Genomic DNA, 27,631 nt, shown 5'->3' on the forward strand with positions numbered 1-27,631 from the left:
TAACAAATGGGTGTGGTGGTGTTCTCATAATACTTTATATATGGATACTCAAATTTGAATTTCATAAAATTTTCCCATGACATGGGATATTATCCTTTTGATTTTTTTTCAACCATGAACAGCTTGTGGGTATATAAAAATAAACAGCAGGTCAAATATAGCAATAGGTGCTATAGTTTATTTCTGATTTACAGTCTAATAAAAGATTATCATTAGTTTATAGATATCAATAACTTCTAGCACAATTTTACCTAAATTATTTATATTCCTCAAACATTATTCTACATTTTTCACACAATATAGTAGTGAACCTCAAGGAAGGTAAAAGGAAGTGTGTCAATTCCTAGAAGGGTAATGTAGTTTTAAAAAACCTTGTTTTAAAAAAAAATTTTTTTAATTTTCTTTGGCTAAAAACACTTGGCACTTTGAAATAACACTCAAGAAGAACAGAAGATTTTTTTTCTCCTAAGTTTCAAAGCTTTGTAAAGTTTCATTTTATCCAATAAGATTAACAAAGCCTGACGAGCTAGCCTACTCCTGCTCCAGTTGGAAACAGTTATACAGAGTTTCTGAATGAATACTTAAAGTATTTCCAGGGAATCTGGGTGGCTCAGTCAAGTGAGCGTTTTGCCTTCAGCTCAGGTCATGATCCTGGGGCCCTGGGATGGAGCCCCAAGTTGGGCTCCCTGCTCAGCAGGGAGTCTGCTTCTCTGTCTCTCCCGCCCCTCCACCCAGCTTGTGCTCTCTCTCTTGCTTGCTCTCTCAAATAAAATCTTAAAAAATTATTTCCAAATATAATTCAAAGTCATTCAATTCCTTATGGTAAAAGTTATTTTTGTCTAAAATAATCTTACAATACTCTCTATAATGTGAAAAAAACAACAACAGAGGTTTTCATGGGGAAAAAAGATGAGAGGGTTTTTCTAGATTAAAAGAGACTAAAGAGATAACAATCAAATTCAAATACTAAGTATGAACCTTGACTAGATCCCACATATGGGGGCTACATAAGACTCTTAAACAATTGGGGAAAATCTGAATATGGATCACGTATTAGACATTATTATGGAAATAAAAATTTTATTAGGTGAAATGGTATATTATAGTATGTTGGTATGTCCTTTTTCTTAGGAGATATGTTAAAATATGTAGGGATTAAGTGCCATGATGTCTGGAACTCACTTCTGGATGGTCCATAAAGAAAATACAGAGAAGTGAAGGTAATAAAGCAAAATATTAGCAGTTAGTGAATTTAATGAATTTTATTACTTTTTCAACTTTTTGTGGGTTTTTATTTCTCAAAATTAACAGTGAAATTTGAAGAGTTTGAGTAGGTAATAGTTATAATTCCTAACAGCATATTCAGTGAGCATATTTAGTGAGCATTAGTCAACAATTATTCTTTTCTAATGAAATCAGGCCATTTTCATCCTACAGAAAGGATGCAACAAATAAATGTAATTTTTCCATTTTTCAGATGGTACACAATGGAATTTAATTACATAATGAAAGAAAACAACTGTTTTATCAGATGATCATGATTTTCTGATTTGCCCTGAGGTACTTACTAAGCCTTGCTTCTTTTTCACTTGAATTCACTTTATATTCTTTATAATTATGCAATTCATTTATCATCCAAGTTTTACCATTATTGCTTTTTCTCTACCAATCAACTTTTATTTATTTTTTTTTTAGATTTTATTTATTTATTTGAGAGAGATAGAGAGAGTGAGAGAGAGCATGAGAGGGGAGAAGGTCAGAGGGAGAAGCAGACTCCCCGTGGAGCTGGGAGCCTGATGCAGGACTCGATCCCAGGACTCCAGGATCATGACCTGAGCCAAAGGCAGTCACTTAACCAAATGAGCCACCCAGGTACCCCCAATCAACTTTTAAAATGTCACTGAGGTGGGGCGTCTGGGTGGCTCAGTTGGTTAATCAACGGCCTTCGACTCAGGTCATGATCCCAGAGTCCTGGGATCGAGCCCCGCGTCGGGCTCTCTGCTCAGTGGGGAACCTGCATCTCCCTCTCCCTCTGCCGCTCTGCCTGCTTATGTCTCTCACTCTCTGTCAAATAAATAAAATCTTTAAAAAAAAAAATGTCACTGAGGTGGAGAAAGAAGATAGACTGAGTGTACTGAGATTACTTGCAGATTTTATGTAACTAATACATTCTTTGAAACTGCACTAAAAACGTAAAACAGAAATTTAATATTTTAACCAATTTTAAGTGTATAATTCAATGACATTAATTACAGTGTTGTGCAAGCATCACCACTATTTATACAACTTTTTCATCACCCAACAGAAACTATTAACCTAAGCAATAATTCCTCATTCTCTCTCCCAACACCTGTGATAACCACTAATCTACTTTCTCTTTATGAATTTTCCTATTCTAGATATTTAATGTAAGTAGAATCATACAATATTTTTCCTGCTGCGTGTGGCTTATGGCATGTGGCTTATTTCCTTAGTATGTTTCCAAGGTTTATCCATGTTAAGACACTTATCAGAAGTTCATTCTTTTTTTATGGCTGAATAATATTCCATTTCATGGGGCGCCTGGGTGGCTCAGTGGGTTAAGCCTCTGCCTTCAGCCCAGGTCATGATCTCAGGGTCCTGGGATCAAGCCCCGCGTCGGGCTCTCTGTTCAGTGGAGACCCCGCTTCCCCCTCTCTCTGCCTGCCTCTCTGCCTACTTGTGATCTCTCTGTCAAATAAATAAATAAAATTTAAAAAAAAATAATAATAATATCCCATTTCATATATATATCACATTTTGTTTATCCATTCATCTGCTGATGGAAACTTGTTTGTTTCCACCATTTTGGTTATTGTGATAATACTGCTCTAATATAGATACTAGATAGACACTAGATAGACACTAGTATATAGATACCTGTTTGAGTTGCTATTTTTAATTCTTCAGGTATATATTAAGAGTGGAACTATGAGATCATATGGTAATTAGGTTTAGTTTTTTCAAGAACCACTACTGTTTATAGCAGCCATATAATTTTACAGTCCTACCTGCAATGTACAAGGATTACACTTTCTCTGTATTTTCACCAACACTCATTATTTTCCTTTTTTAAAATCTTTACTATTATAGCCACCCTACGAGTGGGAAGTTTCTCATTGTGTTTTTGATGTGTATTTCCCAAGTGACCACTGATGCTGAGCATCTTTTCATGTGTTTGTTAACTATATGTGTATCTTCACTAGAGAAATTAAAGTCTTTTGCCTATTTTAATTGGGTTGTCTTTTGTTTTTGAATTGTATTTCTTCATGTATTCTGGATGGTAAACCCCTATCAGATAAATGATTTGCAAATATTTTCTCCCATTCTGGGGCATCTGGGTGGCTCAGTCAATTAGGCATCTGACTCAGGTCAAGATCTCAAGTCAACTCCACCAGCTGAGATAGACTACCTGCTCAGCCCAGAGTCTCATGGGACTCTCTTTCCCTCTCCTTCTGCCCCTCTCCTTGCTTGCTGACTCTCTAATAAATAAATCTTTAAAAAAATATATATTTTCTTCTATTCTGTAAATTGTTTTTAACTTTCTTGATAATGTCCTTTGACATACAATTTTTTTTTTAATTTTCAAGAAGTCCAATTTATCTATACTTCTTTTGTTGCTCATGCTTTTGGTATTATTAAAATCCACTGCCAAATCTAATGTCATGAAGATCTGCCTATTTGTTCTAAGAGGTTTAAGGTTTTGGCTTTTATGCTTAAGTTGTTGATCTACTGAGTTAATTTTTATATATAGTGGGAGGTCAGGGTCCAATTTCATACTTTTCACCATCTGTTGAAAAGACTATTTTTTCTTCACTGGATGGACTTGGCACCCTTGTCAGAAGACAGCTGAAATAGCCTTTTCCAGGGCACCTGGCGGCTCAGTCAGTTGAGCAGTTGGCTCTTAATTTCGGCATAGGTCGTGATCTCGGGGTCCTGGGATGGAGCCCTGTGCTGGGTTCCTTGCTCAGCGGGGAATGTGCTTGAGGGTTCTCTCTCTCTCTCCCTCTTACTCAGCTCACATGTGCGCTCCCTCGCACTCAAATAAATAAATAAATCTTTAAAAAAATTAATCAGCTGACTACGGATTTTGGTTATAAATGTATTGGGTTTATTTCTGGACTCTCACATCTATTCCATTAGTCTATATAACTGTCCTTAAGGCAAAACCACACTGTTTTAACTACTATGGCTTTATAGTAAGCTTTGGAATTGGAGGTGTGAATCCCTCAACTTTATCCTTTTTTTTAAAGACTGTTTTGGTTATCCAAGGCCCTTTGTAATAATTTCTGCAAAAATTTTTTTAGGGAATGTGGTATATCAGTAGATTGTTTTGCTGGTACAGACATCTTAATGATATTAAATCTTCCTATCCTTAAAACAGATATCTTTCCAGTTAACTTAGATCTTCTTTAATTTCTTTCAGGAATGTTTTGTAGTTTTGAGTGTACAAGCCTTGTACCTCTTTTATTAAATTCATTCCTAGACATTTTATTCTTTAAGAGGCTATTCTGATGAATTTCTTAATTTCCTTTTGGGGTTGTTCACTGATGTGTGTAGAAACAAACAAATGATTTTTTTGTGTTAAGTTATTCCTTGCAATGTTGCTCAATCTACTTATTAGCTCTAATGGGTTTCTTGTGGATTCTTCGTGATTTCCTGTATGTAGGATCATATCATTTGCAAATAGTTTAGCCTTTTCCTTTTCAATGTGGATGCCTTTTATTTTTCTTTTTCTTCCTTTTTTTATTATTATTTTTAAAGATTTTATTTATTTATTTGAAAGAGAGAGAGAGTGCACAAGGCACAAGCAGGGAGACAGGCAGAGGGAGAGAGAAAGGGAACAGACTCTCTGCTGAGCAGGGAGCCCAATTCATGGCTCAATCCCAGGTGCACAGGATCATGATCTGAGCTGAGGCCAGATGCTTAACCAACCAAGCCACCCTAGTGGCCCTCTTTATTTATTTATTTATTTTTTTAAGAGAGAGTGCACGTGCAAGCAGGTGGGATAGGGACAGGGAGGGAGGGAGAGGATCTTAAGCAGGCCCCACACTAAGCAGTGCTGAGTCTGAGGCAGGGCTGAATCTCTCATGACCCTGAGATCAAGAGTTGGACACTTAACCAACTGAACCACTCAGGTACCCCATTTTTTCTTTTTTTTTTCTTCTTCTTTTTTTAATCTAATTGCTCTGCTTAGAACTTCTAGTACTATGTTAAATAACAGTGCTGAAAGCTGGCCTTCTTGTCTTGTTCCTGATCTTAGAAGGAAAGCTCTAACATTTCATCCAGTATGATGTTAGCTGTGAATTTTTCATAAATGCCAGTTATCATGTTGAGGAAGTTCCCATCTATTCCTAATTTTAAGAGTTTTATCATGAAAGGGTATTAGATTTTGTTAGGTATATTTTCTGTGTCAACTGAGATGATCAATTGTGTTTTTTTCCTCTGTTCTTTTTTTTTTTTTTAAGATTTTATTCATTTATTTATTTGAGAGATAACATGAGCACAAGTTGGGGGGTAGGGGCAGAGGGAGAGGCAGACTGCCTACTGAGCAGGGAGCCTGATGGGGGCTTGATCCCAGGATCCTGAGCTCATGATCTGAGCTGAAGGCAGCTGCTTAACTGACTGACTGTTCTATTTGTGAAATTCTAACACATTTTTTTATGAGTAATCTAGATCTTTGTTTTTGGTTAATTTCATACAAAGTAACTTCCAGTATATGTCACTGAAAGGATCATACTTGTCTTTAGTTTGATAATATAAGAGGGACAATACGAGTAATCAGGTATAAAATATTTACCAAGTTTGTACATGATCGATCAATTTTCCATATACTAAAATTTCCTTAACTTTGTCTGTTTAATATTTCCTTGGATAAGAATCAGGAAATGCATTGTATATTTTTTCTTCACCAAAGTTATAAGACCTTGGAACTTTTTTTTTCAATTTAAAAAACTTTATAGACCATCACACTAGTTTAACTTGTAATATCCACTTTAAGTTTCTGTGTTGTTCACTCATCCTTCAGATATCATTATCCTACCCTCCCTCTAAAATTTACAGTAATTCAAATCCAAATGTACTTGTGTGGAACAATTCTTTTTATCAAATGTAAATTAAATTCTCATTTTTACTATCTATATAATTCTCTGCTTGATTTGGAAACAGCTACTTACTATTGAGAACAGCTTTTTATGTCCCCTTTGCAAATATAATCTGCACTCAGAATGTATTTTGTTTTCCTCTCACACCAACTTATCTCTTTGCTCCTTTGAAATTTACACACTGATTGGCTCTTTATTAAATTGATCTGTGATAGTATACTTCCTAACTGTGCTAAAGTTCTTTTTGGTATAATCTGTCTTCCATCTGGTTGCTAATTCTCTGTAGGATAGATTCTTTATTTCTTTTGTTTCTAAGACAATGGAGGTGGAAATAAAAAAACCAACCAGGGGCTTTGTAAGTAGACTAACTCAGACTCACCCCAGGGATATGAAGATTAAATAGAAAACAAAAGTAAAACCTCCTCATACAGAAACAGCCTGTTTCTAGTGCCTACCACAGGAATTCAATAGATTCTGTGCATTTAAATGACTATAAATAAGATTTCCAAGCAAACCTTTTTTTCAACTTCCAAAGGAAGTCTCACATCTCTTCTTAGGAAAAGCTGTGGTGTTTCTCTTTGGGGATCCAAATTAGTCAATTCAGAAAGTATTTCTGGCCAATCACGAACATGTTGCAAGGGTTTATGATAAGGCTTGAGTTGAAGGCCTGAAAAACATCTTTCCTTTTATAAATAATAATGTAAAGATAAATTATATCAACACATAGAAAATTTGTATTAAACTATCTATACTTAAGTGCTGAATACATACAAATTAAAGGTCTAAATAACCAATTATCTCACAACCCAGTTTTAGGTTAAAAGCTTGTGTTTTTAAGAGTATAAGAATTATGAGAATTACTATAACAAATAAAACATATCAACTGTATATAAGATCTTTAATTCCACTATAGCTTATTTAAGTATGATCCAATCAGTAGAATCTGGTGTTTTTTAAAAAATACAATTAAACATTAAATAACCAATCACAATAACTTCAATTAGCTCCTTTATGTATTTGCAATACTTTGCTTGAAAGGTAAATCTATAGTGGCATCAGGTTGGTCTTAAATAAAAAGATGTGATGGAAAACTAATATAAAGAAAAAGAACATTTGCATTATTTTAGGTGAAATGAGCACTGACAATAAAGGCAAGTTGGATAAGCACTACATTTAATGGCATTCAAATAAAATTCCATTGCCAGAGAAGTAAAGTTTTCGAATACTTAAAAATTGCTTTGAATGAAGCAGTGGATGAGGAGTCCCAGGGGCTTACCTGTTTCAACAGCTGGAACACTAGTAATTTATATAAAAGAGAAGATCACTGTATAATTTCAAAATTTAAAGTCATTAAGAAATTGATGCTATACCTAAGTTTACCAATCCACTCTCACAAAGGAATAGGTTTACAGAGTAACAACTTTCTTACTGAGGTTTTCTGAACAGATCCAAATAGTGAAATACTGCTGTGTTTCTTGGGAGAGACGCATTCCTTCCATAATCTGCTGCACTGTGGTATTATTTCCATGCTTCAGTTCAACAGAACGGTATGATCCATCCATTCTGTATATTCGAACTTTTTCATACTAGGACAAAGAACAGTAATAAATTAGGCAACCTGGTTAGAAGTTACCTATCCCAGCCTAACAAAAATGCTTCAATTTCAATTTCATATGTTTTATTATAGTTTTCAAACATGGAAAATTACAGAAAACTGCTTCAAATATCTGCTGGCACATTTTAAAAAGATTTTTATTTCCATTATATTTTCCAGTATGTTTTCCTCTGGATATTTCAGGTGAAATAAATTTGAGAAGCTAAGGCAAATGGTTCTTAAAAAATATTCAACTTCAGATTCTTCTGGTAAATGTTTTAAAGCTGTAACTGTACTAAGTAGGTATCATATGGGAGATATAGAGACTTAGTTACTGAGTCTTTAGGTATCTCATGAGTCTAGTGGGCCACAAATTATACTGTAGAAATGTGTACTAGCAATAATTTTTTCCTAAGAGGAATCTGTAATGGAAGACTGTGCACATGAAAGTTATGAACAATGGACCTTGAGCCAATTTATTTCTTCCTGTTCAGAATATCTCAAAGAATAATCTTCTCAATACATTTTTTAAAAATCCCTGTCACCTATTTAGCCCATCTCTCACCCACCTCCTCTCTAACAATCAGCACTTTGTTTTCTATATTTAGAAGTGTTTTCTCTTGTGTTTGGTTTTTTAGATTCCACATACAAGTGAAATCATATGGCATTTGCCTTTCTGTCTTATTTCACTTAGCATAATAAATACCCTCTTGCTCCATCCATGTCATTCCAAATGACAAGATATCATTCTTTTTTATGGCTGAGTAATATTCCATCATCTATATATACCACCTAATCTTTATCCATTCATCTATGGATGGACACTTAGGTTGCTTCCATAACTTGGCTACTGTAAATAATATTGCAATAAACATAGAAATGCATGTATCTTTTCACACTTGATCTTAGCCAAAAGGCTGAGAAGCAACTCCAAGTATCTTTTCAAATTAGTGTTTTCATTTTCTTTGTGTAAATACCCAGCAGTGAAATTACCAGATCATATGGTATTTCTATTTTTAATTCTAGGGGGAAGCTCTGTACTGTTTTCCACAGTGGTTGCACCAATTTACATTCCCACAAATAGTGCGCAAGGATTCTACTTTCTCTAGCACTTGTTATTTCTTACCTTTTTGAAAGTAGCCATTCTGTCTGGTGTGAGGTAATATCTCACTGTGGTTTTTCGATGTATTCTCAATACATTTTATTGCCCAAACAGCTTGCAGGTCAGTTCATTTTGGATGAATGTACTAATTCTTATCTTATTCATTTAGAATATAAAAATTATGCCAGGAATAATAATGTGTTCTATACAATTAGAAAATAAATTGTAATCAAGTATAACAGTGCCTGTACCACTTAATCTATTTTCTTGACTTTGTCTTGTGCTCATGGAATAGTATTTTGACAAAATCTGTTGAGTGTGTGGTGAGTGTGTATGTTAATATTCCTTAAAAGCAGAGATCATATATTTATTCTCTATCACTTGTTACTTCCAGTATTTCAAGATATTAAATTCACAGAAATACCCCATAAATACTTACTGCTTAATTGACAGAAATGTCTGGAAAGGCTCAGAGATTACATCTGTTGATATCAAGCTTTAATACTTTATCTATTATAAATCCTTTTATCTGGTTTACAAGTTTTCACACAGTTTTTAAATTGGTGACAGTTTTATTGTTACTATAACTTTTAGGTGAACTGAGTTTTTTCTAATTGTTAACTATTCTCTCTTTTTTTTTTTTTTTTTTTTTTTTTTTTTAAAGATTTTATTTATTTATTTGACAGAGAGAAATCACAAGTAGGCAGAGAAGCAGGCAGAGAGAGAGAGAGGAGGAAGCAGGCTCCCTGCTGAGCAGAAAGCCCGATGTGGGGCTCGAACCCAGGACCTGGGATCATGACCTGAGCCGAAGGCAGCGGCTTAACCCACTGAGCCACTCAGGCGCCCCTGTTAACTATTCTCTATCTTAACGTTACTGCTTATTATTCCAGACATCATCAGGTATTAAGATTATACTAGAAATTACGTTAATATTAAGTGTTTTAAAGATTTATTTACTTATACAATTTTTATTTTGGTATGCAAGAATAAATGTCTGAATATTAGGGATGATAACAAATTTAATACTTAAGACATCTACCCATGAGGTTTTCTTTCTTTCTTTTTTTTTTTTTTTAAAGATTTTATTTATTTATTTGACAGAGATCACAAGTAAGCAGAGAGGCAGGCAGAGAGAGAGAGAGGAGGAAGCAGGCTCCCCACTGAGCAGAGAACCCAATGTGGGGCTCGATCCCAGGACCCTGAGATCATGACCCGAGCTGAAGGCAGAGGCTTTAACCCACTGAGCCATGCAGGCGCCCCTACCCATGAGGTTTTCTTTTTTTCTTTTTTTTTTTTTAAAGATTTTATTTATTTATTTGACAGAGAGAGAGAAATCCCAAGTAGGCAAAGAGGCAGGCAGAGAGAGAGCGGGGGAAGTAGGCTCTCTGCTGTGCAGAGAGCCCGATGCGGGGCTCGATCCCAGGACCCTGAGATCATGACCTGAGCAGATGGCAGAGGCTTAACCCACTTGGCCACTCAGGTGCCCCCCCATGAGGTTTTCTAAAAGCTGTAAGAAATGATCCATCCATTCCTCTTGCCACAAATACTCAAATTACTTATCAATTTAAATAGTTGGCTTAGCTCTATTTCTGAAGGAAATTCTTACTGGTTTGTTATTGGCTTCCTTCAATAGCTTTGCAGCTTCTTCCCAGTTATTTTGTTTGTTTTCTTCACAGATATTTAAAGGGGATCTTCCTTGTTGGTCTGTTATGTGCTAGAAATTTTAGAAAAAAGAAAAATGTGAAGAAAAAAGCATTACAAATGTATGGCATTATAAGTGAAAATGTCATTCAATCAATCAAAATTTCATAAAAAATAGACTTTTGTCGAGTACTAAATACTAACCATACTTAGCATATACTACACTTAAACATCAACTGATAAAGATGAAAGACTGAAAGCACTAATCAATGTGATTATTGTTTTTAAAAGCTTTGATTATAAGATCCAACAAAGGTTTTGTTTAAATTAATTATTTTCCCATTTAAAAATACTTACTAATAGAACTTGTGGAAAAATGGGTAGAAAATCTTTTTCCTTCTTAAAGAGATTTTTTGAAGAAATACAACATAACACAAGAAGAGGTTAAATTTTATGTATATGCAGGAGATGGCTGATGGTGATGACTGTACAAGAATGTGAATGTATTTAATGCAACTGAAATGTACATCTAAAAATGGTTAAAATGGTAAATTTTATGTGAGGTACATTTTATCACAATAAACAAGTATAAAAGCAAAGTTTACATATAAGTATTACTTAAACTATGCAGATGGTAAAATTTATTTTTTAATTGACTTCTCAAGAATACAATTGAACATTTAATGTCATCACTTGTTATTCATTGCTTGAACATTAAAAAAAAAATCCTGGAAAATAACTTACTCTGTCAACTTCTGGATGGTTTAGAAGAATCTGTACTATTTCAGCATGTCCTCCTCCAGCAGCAAAATGAAGAGGAGAACTAAGCTGTCCATTTAAAAGATTTGGATTGCACTTTCCTTTTTCTAACAAAATGCGAGTGGCCTCAACTTTTCCATACCTATTAAAAAAAGAAGAAACTTAGCCCCCAAAATCATATCAAATGCTTAAAAAATTCAAATTTTAGATGATATCTCAAAGAAATCTAAGATTTTTTTTTATTTTAGTAAGACACTGACATAAATGTTTTCAGTGCCCAGGGATTTCTTATGAATTCTTCTGGTTCAGTTCAACTGTTTCTGTTCCTGATTAAGTGAGAGGAAATATAACCTCAAACACAAGATAGAGCAGATGACAAAGAACAACCCCATGCAAAGTACAAAAATTATAAATTAAGGAAATAAAATGTTTAGTCAAAATAGGTTCAGAATCAGAAACTTCATAATGCTTTTACTTAGGCCTGACTGTGATTTGCAAAAGGCCCAAAGACAGAATTGGATATGTAGCTGCTGTGTTGGGCAGTGTGGGAGACATAAAGATGTATAAGATACATGGTCTCTGCTGTAATAAAGGCTTATAAAGTAATAAGAGAGGTAAAATAAAAACATGGGATAAGTTACATTATGCTTTAAAATTTAAGTAATAGCTTAGGATAACAATCAACACAATAGGGGATATATATTTGTCAAGTCAAGATAGTATATAACTAATGCTTTAAAAAACATCAGAAAAGATAGGACTTTAGTCTAAGATTCCCTGAAATATTTTGATAGAACAACTTGAAGTGTATTTTAAGTAGGAAGGAACCAAAGAGATGTTGAAGAGAGGCAAAAATATTTTAGGTGTGTGTGTGGTGGGGGAGGAGTAAGCAAAGCAAGGGCCCAGAAGAGTGCAAAGCACCTGTTGACATAGTTGAGTCCACCATTTTGTCAAAGCCAAAGATTTATATAAGGCTGCAATCTGAAGCAAGGGTGGAAAAGTAATTCAGTGTTTGTAAATAAATGGGTAAGAGGGGAGAAAAGGGAAAGGAAATTTGCTTTCAGATATGGTACATCTGAGATGAAAATAACACAACTTTAGAAGTGATCTGGTTTGCCATCAACTTTCCTTTCTTCCCTTCTACATACCCTTCTTATATATACCCTGAAACTGCTACTTGTATGCTACCCTTTCCTACTCATTTGACATTCTGTTCACATTCTTTGCTATTCCTGAGATGTCCTTTTCTCCCTACCTCATTTTGTCTAGGTTAAATCCTGTTATTTCTCTGAAACAGTTTTAAAATATACTTCTATAGTTCCACTACATGTCGCATTTTTTTGCTTTTTTTATAGGACTTATCTACTTTCATCCTTATTTATATACATCTCTTCTCTAATAGCCTGGGAATTCCTTGAGGGTAGGTACACCGTCTCTGCATTCTCTAAACTGCCTTATAGACAAAAAGAGAGTGACTAAACTGCTCAGTAGGCATTTGAAAATACAGGCTTAGTATTCAGGAGGAAGGCAAAGGCTTGGATTATCTATCTGAGAAAAAGCAAATTAATCTAACTGAAAAGAATTACTGTAAAGGCTGGGAGATTTTAGGGCACCTGGGTGGCTCAGTCTGTTAAGCATCTGCCTGTTGGCTGGGATTGAGTCCTGCACTGGGCTCCCTGCTGAGCAGGGAGCCTGCTTCTCCCTCTGCCTGCCATTCCCCCTGCTTATGCTCTACCCCCCCATCTCTCTGTCAAATAAATAAATAAAATCTTAAAAAAAAAAAAAAGGCTGGGATAATTTGAAAAATGAGTATCTTAGAACAATGAAATGCCATCTTGAAAAACAATCTTTCAAGACAGGAAAAGACACTTCTAAGCAATTCAAGTAATAAAATATAAATGTACATTTTGTTTTCATGGTTCTTTCTTACATAATTACTTAATATAATCTTCAAAATAACCTATAAGGCATGCAGAAGTATTTTTATATCACAGTTAAGGAAAATGAAGCTTGAACCAGGTAAGTAATTTGTTGAAGGTCCCATGGTTACTAACCAGCGTTAAATCCAGGTTTTTCAATCTTAGTATAGCAGTTTCCATACCATTACACATGCGTTAAGTCACAGGATGGAAGCCAATATTTCAATAATAATGATAATTTAACAGTAATATCTTGCATTTGTACTGACCTTCATTACAGCTGCATTATGCCCCTTCAACTCCAATTTGTTCTTAGAATGAAGGGGTGGTCAACAGTATTAATGCTGTAGAGCAGGGAAAGAGATTAAAAACTCAGAAAAGTTTAAGAAATTTAATGAAGAGTGAAAAAGAGACAACAGTGAGTGTGGCCCATTCACCTTTGAAGTCTGGCTGTAAAAGGAAGGAAAGAAACAGGATAGTGGCCAGAAGAGGCAGCAGGGTCAAATTAATATTCTTTTCAAGAGGAAGAGAACCATGTACGTTTGAAGGCAAGAGAAAAAGTGCAGAGAAGGAGAGACTGAATTTATGGTAAACAAGGATTTTTACTTGCATATCCCATGATATAGGAGAGATGAGAACAAAAACAACAGATAAGAAGGACATTTCCGATGGCATCAGTTTTCTTTGAAAATAGGAGGTAAAACTATCTGATAAGAATACAGAAAGGAAGTAGTGGGAGTTTAAGTGCTTAAGAGTAGAAAGGTTCAGAATAGCTTATATGAGAGAACTAAAAGGCTCACAGGATGAATGAGACAAAGAGAATAGACAGCTAAGCTACAGTGAAGATGGGATAATTTGAAGGGAGTCAAATCATCATAGCCCTAAAACACTCTCTAGCAAAAACATGAAGCCTAAAAAAAGATCAGAGAAGACACTGATTTTGAGAAAGGTCAAAGAATATGTGATGTCAGTGAAACATTTACTGAGTGGCTGATAAGTTGCTCATATGGGGAGAAAGCCAACTTAAATAGTTTTGGAAAATAATGATCCTAGTAAAGAGTTTTCAGGTACGTGGCCACCAATATGAGAATTTTAAAAGCTTGCAGCTATCTTAGGGGTGGTCCTCAAAGAGTGATCTAGGAAGCCCTGAGAATCCCTGAAATCTTTGCAGGGTACCTGTAGATCAAACATATTTTCCTAATAATATTAAGATGTTATTTATCCTTTAAACTCTTTTTGGATCCTAAGTGTACAGTGGGGTATTCTAGAAGCAATTTGCCATATAATATTGCAACAAATTAAAGGCAGAATCAGATGTGAGAATCCAGCTATCTTCTATTAAGCTAGAGAATAAAGAGATTTGCCAAGAATGTAAAACAATACTATTCTTAATTTTTTAAATTTTGGAAAATATGGTATTTTTCATAAAATTGTTACTTATGTTAATGTTTATTGTTATTGTTATTATTGTGTTAAATGAATTAATACTTAAACTACTTTGGGGGTATAACTTCTAATATGTTAATATAATTTACATAAAAAAACTCTTTGGGATCCTATAACTTTTAAGAGTAAAAGGCAGACCTGACACCAAAAAGTTGGAGAACCACCAATTTAATAAAAACCGTCACTTTAAAGATGAGAAAACAGACCAAGAAGGGTAAAACATCTTCTCTAAGCATATAAAGATAGTCTCCAAATCTCAGTCTCTTAATGAGATGGCCTAATATTCCCCTCCTTGATCCTTATACCAATTAGTGAATAAATTTCCAAGATAAAGTAATTTAAGTTCTTACTAATTGGTTAAATCAGTCTTCATTCAAATTCACATTAACCAAATGATCCATTTGATTAAAAGTATTGCAAGTGACCCATATTACTCCTGGTACATTAAACTTAATTATTTCCAACTGACAAAATTAATTTTATCAAAGGATAAAACTCTTTTCCTTGGTATACTGTAGTAGTAAGATTTTCTAATTAAAAATACTATGGATTATGAGTTTCAGATTTAAACATAAAAATCTTTAAATTTCTACAGTACTTTAATAATAACAGCCAACATCTACTGAGTGCTTATTATGTGCTAGGTATCCTCAAAGCATTTACTTGCATTTTCTCCTTTAATCTTAAGAAATGTACTATTATTAAGTCCACTTCATAGATGAAGACACAGGTCTTTAGAGATTTTAAATAACTTGCCAAAAGTCATAATTTTAGGAAATGAGAGTTATTAGGTTAGAAACCTAAGGATATTTCAAAGAACGTTAATTATCAAACTTCTGTTTTTATGTAATATGTAGTTAAAAATGCTACCATTCTTAAAATATAAATATTACCATTCTTTTATTAGAAAAGAAAATAACCAATGCCACAAAAAAAGGGAAATATTAACCAAATATAAATTTGGGATGCCTAAACTAAAATTCTCTGCCTCTGTCTTCCTGATTCCACAGTGTACTTTTTTTTTTTTTTTTAACCAATTCCAGATAAGGCATGTGATTTCTTTCAGTACTGCTGCTTCCAATATTTACTGGTAATCTGAAGAAACAACTAAAAGTTCAGTTTAAAAAGATTTAGGGTAACTCCAAATATGAGTAGAAAATTCCATGTAATGGGAAAACAATTAAGAACACAGAGAATAAAGGAGCAGATATTTCTTGAATAAAGGAGTATATTTTTAGGGAAACAGCATATTTTTAAGGGAGAAAAGATGGATATTAAAAGAAACTATATTTAGCTACAGGATCACAGATTTTGGAATCCGTGAAATTAAAAGAATTTTGAGCTGGAAAGAACTCTAGTAATGATCTAATTAATGCCTTTACATATGGATAAATAAACTGAGATATAGAGAAGTGAAGTATCTTGCTAAATGTTGCTCAGCTAAGAAGTAGCAGACATTTAACAAGCAGTAAATAATGTAGGCACTGCTTAAACTAGCTAAGGAAGATCACTTTAAACAATAAGTCAAAAGCAACTTTCGCATAACAAATAATGGTAAATAACTTCATTACATTCCTTCTGGAGGATAAACCAGAGCTGACAGTTAACTACTGCTATGAACACAAATATAAGAACTCAGCTCAGCTGAGGGGAAGAGTTACTATCATGTGAGAGGAGTAGGAAAATAAGAGGTACAATACGCAACTAGTGGAAACAGCTAACCCCAATCTTGTGAGCTAATCCCTCTCATCTTAAAAAAATAATAATAATGAATAGCATTCATTCTAATGAAGGCTTTTGGGAGTTTCGTGATCCCACAGGTTCCCAAAGAACTAAATGGATACTTTTCCAACATGATCAATGGCAAATCATAAGTAGTTAACCTCATGTAAATTTTTTTTTTTTAAAGATTTTATTTATTTATCTGACAGACAGAGATCACAAGCAGACAGAGAGGCAGGCAGAGAGAGAGAGGGAAGCAGGCTCCCTCTGAGCAGAGAGCCCGATGTGGGACTCGATCCCAGGACCCTGAGATCATGACCCGAGCTGAAGGCAGCGGCCCAACCCACTGAGCCACCCAGGCGCCCCTCATGTAAATTTTATAGTGAGGGTAAATAAACTTAATATAACTCCAATACAAAATGTGAATAAGGGACCTAGTGCTGTATAATGACACTTGCTAGTCATTAGCTATTATACAGGATGATTTGGTAATGCCTCAAACACCAATGATACTTTTCCCATGGGGCAGACCTTGTGATTCTGAATAGTGGTACATATAAACAGTAATCAAAGATCTAAATAGAAAGCCCGTAAGGCAAAATGTAGTAGAGAAAAAGTGGCTGGAATGACGACAGTTCTGAAAAGAAGCATTAACATTTACAACTAAGGATTCATTCCTTCTAAGAGAAAAAAGTAATCCATTTACCAGCATGCATAATGAATGGGCGCCCAGTGGTCACTATCTAATTGATTGACAGAAAATCTTTCATTGAGAAGACGGTTTAGTAATTCTGAATCCCCTTCACAGGCACTTCGATGGAGAGGAAAGTCATCTACCCACTGTCGTTCCCTAATCATTAAAAATAGATAAATTTTTTTTAAAAAAAGCACTGTTGAAATTCAAATTGTTTCAAAATAAACAGGACATATCGATGAGAACCATATATCACATAGTAGCTGCAAACTAAATCTTTTATGCAATGGTTACATTGCATACTAGTTACATACATCATTTTAAACAATATTTTAACATTATAATGTAAGTTTTAAAAAAGCAATGTGGAGTAAAACCAAAACAGTACTTGTCTTCTGTGACACTGCTCATGCTTCTCTGCCATTTTTCCTGTTTGGGAATTTGGATTTTTGAGTAGTCTGGAGCTCCTAGACCAAAGTATGGATTTATTACCACTTTATCTACCTAAAAAGGGAAAATAGAAAAAACAAAAACAAAAACTCCTTAAGAGCTTTAGATACTTGACTTCAATAGATATAAATACAACTAAATACAACTAAATAAATACAACTAACTACATGTCATCTTAACATTTACAATTAGTAATAGGTATATTTACTTTAGAAAAAAATTATAGTTCAGATAAAATGTCTTTTGAAATCAGAGCAAAATTCATTCAGCTCTTACCCGGTTTGTATATTGAAGGTCTGATCCAAACAAAGGGTTGTAAATACAAGTATCTGCTTTCTCTAGGGCTAACATTTTACTCTTTATTTCTAGTGCACTATAGCCCATATGTAGTGAGTTTTCTGTCTGACCTAATTCAGTAGCATATGCAGGGTTTATGACATTAGTTTTTATCCGCTCAAGAGGAGAAGGTCGGAATAAAGCTGGAATAAAGTGAGATTGTGCATGACGTTCATCTAACCACCTGGCAAAATAGAAAGAAGAGGTCACAGAAGTACTTGTTCAAAAATGAAGATGAAAAAGTAGACCATCAAATTCTGAGATGATACATTCTAATATTACATTCAGATTTTTAAACTTTTAACTAGTGTTCATTAAATACTTCATTTACTAATAATAAAAGTTTGGTTAATAGACAGAGCAAACTATTTTTAAAAATGCATATACCATCCTAATAAAACCCCCTTTCAAAAAATATGAAGTACTTTTAAAATTAGAACCACTGAGATGGAGGTGACATTAGCTCTGTAGTTTCAGAAGGACAAAGGCATGATAGTCTAAACAACCTGTACACTGCTAAGAGTAACTCAATACTAAATCTATCAGAACAACATGAGGAGCCATTTGACCCACCATCAGGGAAAACAGAAAGAGAACTTTAGTCATTCACTTATCTAACTATTTTTTAAATTAACATATAATGTATTATTTGTTTCAGGGTACAGGTTACCACAACACAAAAACACCCCATGTCCATCACCCAGTTACCTCATCCCTTGACCCCCTTCCCCTCCAGCAACCCTCAGTTTGTTTCATAAGATTAACTATTTTTAAAGACATAATTAGTTCTATTGAAAAAGTAGTGGACAGATGGACATAAGGAAACTAGTGCAAAGTAGAAGGGGAAATAAAGGCAATGGTAACTCAACTTGCAAATTAAAAAAAAAAACAAAAACAAAAACAAAATCTAGTTGTATAACAAGGAATCTTAATTCTCAATCCAGGGCAGTCTTTGTCATTTTTGAAAGAAGATTAGCTGGTGCAGGCAAACCAGGACAATCTTGTCTTTGGGGCTTTTCATTTTTATCTTGTACTTCAAAAACTTTACATTATGTTACATACATGTATTACTAATTTTATTATTTTCTTCTGTTCTATCAGAGCTAATTTCTACTATGTATTTGACTTGTTTAAAAAAATATTTTTAGTGGCATTTCTTACTTATCCAAGGCTATTAACATCCTTGCTGTAAGTGTAGCAAAATGAGTACTGGATTCACTACAGACTCGCATAATATCTTGTAAGCAGTAAAAAATTGGGCATCCTGGAGTATACGTATATTTAGTATTATCTGAAAAAGAAAATGAATAATGCGATCATATAAAAGGTTTACAACTGCATGTTTTTCATTTAAAATTATATAGTATGTTTTAAAAAGTAGTTCAGTGTAACATGAGTTGTTTTAGATTTGGATATAGAAGACCTTGATTAAACTGATGACTAGTTCTGTGACCTTATCCATTCGGAATTAGGAGACATATATTCTTCTTGCAGGATTGCAGAAATTGTTTCCTCTTTTTCTTCTTTGACAATATTGTAAAACTGATTAATAAGATTTCCAACACCGTTTAAAATAGTGTACTTTTCAGCCTAAGTATAGCTGGGAAAAAAAATATATATCTGGAATGCTAGAGTTGGCTAATAAAATACATATAAGTACTGTGTGAGCAGCAGGATAATGGCATATCCACACTGGGTCATTAATTTATCATCAGAATTATTACTGCCTCATGGGAGGCCAGTACTCTAAAGTTTCCAAAGTGGTTTTCAAATCTAATACCTCATTGAATGCTTCTAGCACAATGAACTTAGTAGAAGAAGATACCTATCTTACAAATAGAGCTGAGGTGATTTGCCCAAAGGCACAAATTTAGTAGGCTGAAAGGTCTGCACTGAAATTTAGTGTTTTTCAATTATTTCAGGATGTCAAAGACTCAAATTAAATTTTTACATTAAATCTAAACTCTTTAAATATTACCAATGTTGTTAGGCAGAGTATTTTAGAATTATTATTAACACCTTCTTGTGCCAAATCCCAGACATGTCCTGATCATAGTCTGTTAATGTTCCAAAATACTGAAATATGTTTCTAGTCATATCCTTTGAAAAATCCCTTATTATAATCTGAAAATTTTAAATTTCAATTATGGCTTCCCTCCTCACTTCTTTATTCTGCTTTTAAAACCAGAAACAAAAACATTACTGTTTAGTCCAGAAGGCTGAATATTACTTTGAAATCAAAATACTTTTTTAAGTAATAAATTTCCTCATCTTAACTACTAACTGAAAAATAGGTAAACAGTTTTAAATGTAATACTGTTTTACACTATTAAATATAATACTGTTTTAAAACAATATAATAACCATGAATGCAAGTTACTGAATTCCTCAGTAGACTTTTATTTAGCATCTAAAGTACATAAAGATTGATAAAACTTAGACTTTACCTTTGACAACTGATGGAACAATAAATAATGCTGCTTCTCTCCCCATTTTCTCCCCATCCAGAGGAAATGTCTTCATTAGTACCACTCGCTTTCCTAACCATTTTAAAAATCAGTGAAAATAAAAATAATGGGCTTTTAAATTTTATAAATTTCCTTGAGAATTAGAAAAAAAATTATTTTAATTCCAGTGCAGCTAACAGTGTTATATTAGTTCTAGGCTTACAATATAGCAATTCAACAAATCCATATATTACTCAGTGCTCATTAAGATAAGTATACTCTTAATCTCCTTCACTATTTCCCCCATCTTCCCACCCAACCCCTCAGTAGTAATTATTGGTTTGTTTTCTGGTTAAGAGCTAATTTTCTTTTTTGAGAACTAGAATATTTTTTTAAAAGGCAGCATTAAGAGGAGTTAAAATAGGGTGCCTGGGTGGCTCAGTGGGTTAAGCCTCTGCCTTTGGCTTGGGTCATGGTCTCAGGCTCCTGGGATCAAGGAGCCTGCTTCCCCCCTCTCTCTGCCTGCCTCTCTGCCTACTTTTGATCTCTCTCTCTCTGTGTCAAGTAAATAAATAAAATCTTAAATTAAAAAAAAAGCTGCCAGGAAATTTTCTAAGAGTACTACTCCTTTCTCTGGGCCAGAGGACATCTTTGTTAATATTGACACCACTTTCATCCCCCATCTGGGTAAATGGACCAAGTGACAGAGGTTGGCTAATTCATAGCAAATTATGACTTGTCTATCTTAGCTCAAATATGTGACTTGGATATAGGTCTCAGGAATGTGCTCTCAGGAAATATCCTGATAACTATAACAATTTATTAATAGTAAAACAAGTCTAAATGAAAATTTATCAGAGAACGTCAAGACCGAGGTAGAAAAGACTGATAAATTTGTGGCATCCAAAAAGAGCCTTTGGGTCACCCATAAGGATAGTCCTTTTTTTTTTTTTTTTTAGCTAAGCTCAATTTCTAGATAATTTTATCTTATTAAAAAGTCAATCTGATAATTAGGAAAAGGAGATTCTCTTTGCAGGACTCAGAATATCTATCAAGGATCTGTACATTTATGCCGTAACTTATTATAATGTTGAGTTATAATGCTTAGAGCCCCAACAATTCAGGCCCTATTGGGAAGGTTACCTATTGGAAAGGTAAAAAATGATGAATGATAGCTCCAAAAATTATGAATCAGAGGCTTATAGTTCAGCTATCTCTACAGAACAAATACCCAAAATAGTAATTCAAATCACAAGATTCAGCCCTATCTCTGCAACAAAAAACAGACTCTTTACTGAGACAGATGAATTAGACAATCTCTAGAAAGATTAATAGGAAAAAAAACAACAACACTGAATAAACAGAAGTATGTCTTACCTCATCTACAACTGTTTTTAACAGCCATTTGACTGAAATTAGCTTTAGCTTTTTAATAATAATGCCTGAATCTTGGATATAGTTTAAATTTCTCTAACTTTTAAGTTTTCTCTAACGTTTTGTGAGGCTACAGCCTGAGAAAATTATCATTAATTTCTAAACAGTTTCCTAGGCTATATATTACCTAATATTTTAAATGGTGACTGAACCTTTCAAGTTTAATACTTCAGTAATTCAGTTTGGCTCTTTGAAAAGGATCTTCTTCCTGTGACCAAATAGGAAGCAACCTCTACCACCTGGCAACTTACAGGATTCTAATCCATGAATCTTTTTTTTTTTTTTTTAAGATTTTATTTATTTATTTGACAGACAGAGATCACAAGTAGGCAGAGAGGCAGGCAGAAAGAGAGAGAGAGAGAAGTAGGCTCTCTGCTCAGCGGGGCTCAATCCCAGGACCCTGAGATTATGACCTGAGCCGAAGGCAGAGGCTTAACCCACTGAGCCACCCAGGTGCCCCTAATCCATGAATCTTAACTTTCGTTTAGTATGATGCAAGGTTTTTAGTTTCCTCTGTCCTGAAGTAGAAAACTAAAAATAGTAGTTCAGGGATACTTAACTAGAGAACTATACTTCTAGCAAAAGTGATCTGTATTTTCTTTGTTTTCAAGCCACTCTTTGGTTTCCTGTTCCTACTGAACAAATCATTAACACTGCAACTTATTTAACTATTTTTCAACTTAAAAAAAATATTATAGTCAATTTTTTTTTTTTTATATAAGACTTTATTGAGAGAGAGAAAGAACGAGCTGGGGTGGGGAGTACAGAATAAGGGAGAAGCAGGCTCCCTGCTGAGCAGGGAGCCTAAAGTGGGACTGGATCCCAGGACCCAGGATCACAACCCAAGCTGAAGGCAGACACTTAACTGACTGAGCCACCCAGGAGCCTCATAGTCAAGGTATTTCTTGAAGGGCATTGTTATAACTTAAACATTCTGATTCTTTAAAAAATTTTTTTGAAGATTTTATTTATTTGAGAGTGAGGGAGAGAAAATGCATGCCTGTGAAAGCAGGGTGTGGAGGGGAGAGAGAGGCAGAGAATCTCAAGTAGACTCCTTGCTATGTGCGGAGTGGGAGGCAGTTGGATCTCACAAGCCCAAGATCATGCCCAGAGCTTAAACCAAGAGGTGGATGCTTAACTGATTGAGCCACCCAGACACCCCTCAAGATTTTTTTAAATGGAAAGGTACATAAAAAGAAATTGATCTCCCTGCCTTTTTTTTTTTTTTAAAGACTTTATTCTTAAGTAATCCTTACACCCAACATGGGGCTTGAACTTATGACTCCAAGATTAAAAGTCACACATTAACAAATGAGCCAGCTAGGCAACTCAGAAGAAAATGATCTTAACACATTTTAAAAAATATCTTTCTCTACAAGCATTCAAAGCAAACTATATTTTAAAAAAAAGAAAAAAGAAAAAAGTTTCGTACCTCTAATACCCTGGTTTGCAGGAGAAATTGGTTTGGTGGTTTCTACTACATAATCCAGTATGCCTTGTGTTATTTCACTGTTGCCCTGAAGTTTAGTTTCCAATAAAACTTTCTTTCTCTTTTTTTTCTGTCCTTCAATGGGAACTTCATGCAACAAAATCTTAGATGAGAAAAATTTAAAGAGAGAAAGCTTAAAATAAAGTTTACTTGCCCTAGAATATAGTAAGTCAGCAGTCTTTCCTAACCCCAGCTTCATATTAGAATATCCTGGGAAGCTTTTGAGACAATAGCAATATCTAGTGAGTGGGGCCCTGGTACTGGAAGTTTTAAAGTTCTCAGATGATTCCACAGTGCAGCCAGGATTGAGAACTAGTAACCCAGAGCACTGCTGAAGCAGTAGCATCCTGAGAGCCTCTGCGGTATCTTTTAATAGGTTTCAGGTAACTAACCTTAAAAAAGCAATTTGAGCAAAGTGCTAGAGAAATTAGTTGGAGGTAGGTTAGATTAGCAGTATTCTATGATGCTTGGAATCTGTTATAGATAAGATAATTCTGTTTTAGGGTTTTTTGGCTTCAATCACATTTTCTAATATAATTAATGCAATTCGGGACTACAGAGAAGTAACTTAATTGTCTAAAACTTTAATTAAAGGTAAAAAGATATTTTAAAATGCACTATAAAAAAGAGTTCTTTAGGGAAATAGCCAAGAACAATATTTACATTGAATTTGAAATGAGCTGACTTCTGCAACTTTAATTTTTGAGAGCCATTTAATAAATCATACTAAAAACTGAATCTATATGTTATAAGGAAAACTCGTGACTATTTTTTAATGTCTAATAATTTATACCTATTAATCAATAGAAAAATGGTCAAAAGGCATGCAACAGACAAAAAGACTTCGTGATGGGCAGAGATATAGGAGGGTCAATTCTATCTTTTCAAGATCTAGGTTGTCAACAAGAATTTAGAGGAGATGATAAGACTTTATGTAAATGAAAATGACATTCAGTGGTAGCAAATCAAATGTCAGTAAATTGTTCTTACTTCATATGACTTAGCTCTGTATTCCCGAGAATTGAGACTGGCAGTATTCTTTGGACGAATAACAGCAACATATGCATCTTCTATGTTTTCTGGATTTCCCATTGCTTTACAAAACAAACATAGAAATCCCCTGCAATATTAAGAGATACATAATTAGCATAATCACTTTGAAAAACAATTTTAAAAATAACATGTTTATTTTTCTATCTTGGAATATATATACTACCTAAAAGATAAGCCAGAGATGACTATCTTAATCCTGAACTACTCAAAACCTCAACTTATAATTTTAAGATTTTCTCTTGGTCCTTTTTCCCTTTTCTGTGAAAGGTAAAAAAATTTTAATGGAGATACATACTTTTGTATGTCTGAACTGCATAAGAATCTGCCTTTTGGACCTAAAAAAAAAAAAAGTGATATGATTATAAAATATCTTCTAAATACTAAGCAAATGACCTAAATACTACACTTATTTTCCATACATGACACAAGTAAATGTCATATTGTTAATAGTGTGGGCTGGAAACAGGCAGGTGCCATTGACATTATTTCCAAAATCTTTAGAAAGAACCTTGATATTTGACATTTAGATAAGCTAAAGTATACCTTATAATATTCCTTGGCAATGCCTATCATAGTCAAAAACTTGTGGTCAGTGGATAAAATCTTTCAATGTGGACTTGTGAATATTTTCTACTTCCATTATCAATTCCCTAGATAACTCCAGCATTTTCTTCCAAATATGTATTTTACACACACACACACACACACACACACACACACACACTTTCCCCCCAGACTGATTTTAAGTGTCCATTGAGGAACTTCCAACAAGTATTTGTATTTCAAGCACTACCTACCTTGCTTAAAAAAAAACACACATTGTATTGTGAATACACCCTATAACATATGTAGCACATAACATTTTTCTATTAAGCACCTAAAAGAAAAATCAAGTAATCTTTAGTTTTCTAAACACAATTTAAAGCAATCAATTTCTGTGCTGGTCAACTTACATTTAAAAAAAAATCTGGCAAAATGCTTTGTTAATACTCACCATTTCCCTGGAATATTTAGTACTGCACAGTACACGTTTTCTTTTTTTAAGATTTTATTTATCTGACACAGAGAGAGAGATCACAAGTAGGCAGAGAGGCAGGCAGAGAGAGGAAGGGAAGCAGACTCCATGTTGAGCAGAGAGCCTGATGTGGGGCTCGATTCCAGGACCCTGGGATCATGACCTGAGCTGAAGGCAGAGGCTTTAACCCATTGAGCCACCCAGGCGCCCCTATTTCATTCTTTATTTGAAGAATTTTTAGATCTAAGTTATTCTTATAATTATTTGTCATTTTCAAATTTTAATTTTTTATATATATATAAAATATAGATAAGGCTATTCCATATCAGATTACTTCAATGAGAATGTAGATAACACTTTACTAAAATGAATTTATACACATTTTATGCACTTTGGAATTCTTTGTAGAGAAGTGAAATCTAGTAAATTGTATAGAAATTAAATACTGTAAGATTTTTAAAAAAAGATTTTATTTATTTGACAGACAGAGAGATCACGAGTAGGTAGAGCAGCAGGTTGAGAGAGAGGAGGAAGCAGGCTCCCTGCTGAGCAGAAAGCCCGATGTGGGGCTCGATCCTAGGACCCTGAGATCATGACCTGAGCAGAAGGCAGAGGATTTAACCCACTGAGCCACCCAGGCGCCCCTACACTTAACTTTGAAAAGATAAATATGATTAATAAAAAAGGCATGACCGTGAGGATTATAGTATTTTGTTTTTATACCATTCAATGTAAACATATCTCTGAAAGATTCTAACAATTGATTTTCAAGAAATATTCATACTTGAATATTTGAAATATACATATTCCCTGTGACATGAAAGAAGAAAACTAAGGCTTAAGTTAGGAAAAGAATAAAAGCTACTAACATACCAAGGCAAAACTGCTAAGGCAAAAACACACGCAGAGGGACTGGAAAAGAATAACTCGAGCTAAAAATAATAGAGAAAGGTAGAGTTAAAGTTTGCTTAGAAGTAAAACTTAGTCTATGTTTAGACTAAGTTTTAGGTAATTCAAGTGACTAAGTGGCACTTTCTTACGGTTCATTCTATTCTGAAAAATGCTTAGGCATAAATGATAATGTTCCAAGCAATGAGACCTTACAAATATGCAGAAGTGGTTCTCAGTTGGGGGTGGAACCCTACATGGCATCATTTGGAAATATGTAGGGACATTTCTGGTTATCACTGTGACTGGGAAAGGGGAGGTGGGCAAATGCCATTTAGTCCCCATGGGGCAGGCTTTTCAACATTTCTTTGCTATACCATACAGTCCTATTTAACAAAAAGTAAATATCTTCAAAAAAATAATTTGCTATGTTGGGTACTGATGAACAAACGAAAGCCTTTTACACCAGAGAAAAAGAGAAGATATAGTATGTGAATATGGGTATTATAAACTTAATAAGCACAAGTCAAAGTTGACAAGAGGATTTACCAGTTTGCAAAGTGCATGCTAATAGAAATTACCACCAATGATCAGAATGTGTCTTCATAAGTAAAAACCAAAAAATGGGACTTTATCTTAGGTCTCTATAAAATGTTCCTGAGACAGAAAATGATCTACCTTTTTCCACCCTTAAGCAATGTTTCTCAATCTTTTTAAACATATGTCAACTTTAAATAACCAAACCAAGCCAAACCCACAAAACTTTTCTGTCCGCATAGTGATTTTATCAGGTTGTCCTTAAGTCTTTATTGCTTTTGTTTTCTGAATATAACACTTAATGTTTGTAAAATAATGTGAATTGGGGCGCCTGGGTGGCTCAGTGGGTTAAAGCCTCTGCCTTCCGCCCAGGTCATGATCCCAGGGTCCTGGGATCGAGCCCCACATCGGGCTCTCTGCTCAGCAGGGAGCCTGCTTCTCTTCCTCTCTTTGCCTATTTGTGATCTCTGTCTGTCAAATAAGTAAATAAAATCTTAAAAAAAAATGTGAATAGCTAACACCTAGAGTGATTATGTGCTAGACACTATGCTAAGTGCTTTCCATATATTAATTCATTTTATTCCCCCTAAACCCAATGAAAGTAGACATTATCATCCCTATTTTACAGGAAAAAAAAGCTGAGGCAGAGTAGCTAAGTTACTTGATCCTTCTGCATTCTCCTAGAACAATTCACTATTTTAAAGCATTATAACATTAAAAAGAAGAGATGGAGACTAAATGTAAGAATTCTTCTACAGGGATTTGCTGACCATAAAAATCTCATCCTTTTGCTACAAAGGGAGGAAGTATTAATAAAGTAGATTAGGAAAAACCCATCGGTTCTACTCCTATGTTAGCTTGCTTTCTCCTTGTCCATTCAACCAATTCTCCTAATCATCACTTATCAAGGTCAACAAGTGTCACTGATAATTTTCAAAAGCTTTCTGTTAATTGACATTGTTCTGTAATTTAAGACATTAATA

General features: G+C 34.3%; 2 protein-coding genes across 6 annotated transcripts in view; one reads left to right on the forward strand and one right to left on the reverse strand.

Annotated features, from left to right (window-relative positions):
* The window catches only part of ANKIB1 (ankyrin repeat and IBR domain containing 1), a 259,272-nt gene that overhangs the window by 71,141 nt on the left and 160,500 nt on the right, over nucleotides 1-27,631 (forward strand). The window lies entirely within an intron of this gene.
* KRIT1 (KRIT1 ankyrin repeat containing) overlaps nucleotides 1-27,631 on the reverse strand; it is a 38,861-nt gene that overhangs the window by 9,982 nt on the left and 1,248 nt on the right. For 2 of the 4 annotated variants that reach the window (XM_047694623.1, XM_047694625.1), the window contains exons 2-13: nucleotides 24,504-24,543; nucleotides 24,146-24,275; nucleotides 23,099-23,258; nucleotides 20,233-20,325; nucleotides 18,947-19,076; nucleotides 17,726-17,969; nucleotides 17,388-17,503; nucleotides 17,012-17,155; nucleotides 11,204-11,360; nucleotides 10,425-10,532; nucleotides 7,552-7,708; nucleotides 6,638-6,789 (exon numbers count right to left, since the gene is read on the reverse strand). In XM_047694623.1, coding sequence (XP_047550579.1) covers nucleotides 6,638-6,789; nucleotides 7,552-7,708; nucleotides 10,425-10,532; nucleotides 11,204-11,360; nucleotides 17,012-17,155; nucleotides 17,388-17,503; nucleotides 17,726-17,969; nucleotides 18,947-19,076; nucleotides 20,233-20,325; nucleotides 23,099-23,258; nucleotides 24,146-24,247 — 1,563 coding nt within the window. In that variant the 5' untranslated portion in view covers nucleotides 24,248-24,275; nucleotides 24,504-24,543. The remainder of the gene's footprint in view (nucleotides 1-6,637; nucleotides 6,790-7,551; nucleotides 7,709-10,424; nucleotides 10,533-11,203; nucleotides 11,361-17,011; nucleotides 17,156-17,387; nucleotides 17,504-17,725; nucleotides 17,970-18,946; nucleotides 19,077-20,232; nucleotides 20,326-23,098; nucleotides 23,259-24,145; nucleotides 24,276-24,503; nucleotides 24,544-27,631) is intronic. The other 2 variants (XM_047694626.1, XM_047694624.1) reach the window with 1 other exon arrangement.

This window comes from Lutra lutra, chromosome 11 (assembly GCF_902655055.1).
Source record: "Lutra lutra chromosome 11, mLutLut1.2, whole genome shotgun sequence".
Lineage (NCBI taxonomy): Eukaryota > Metazoa > Chordata > Mammalia > Carnivora > Mustelidae > Lutra > Lutra lutra.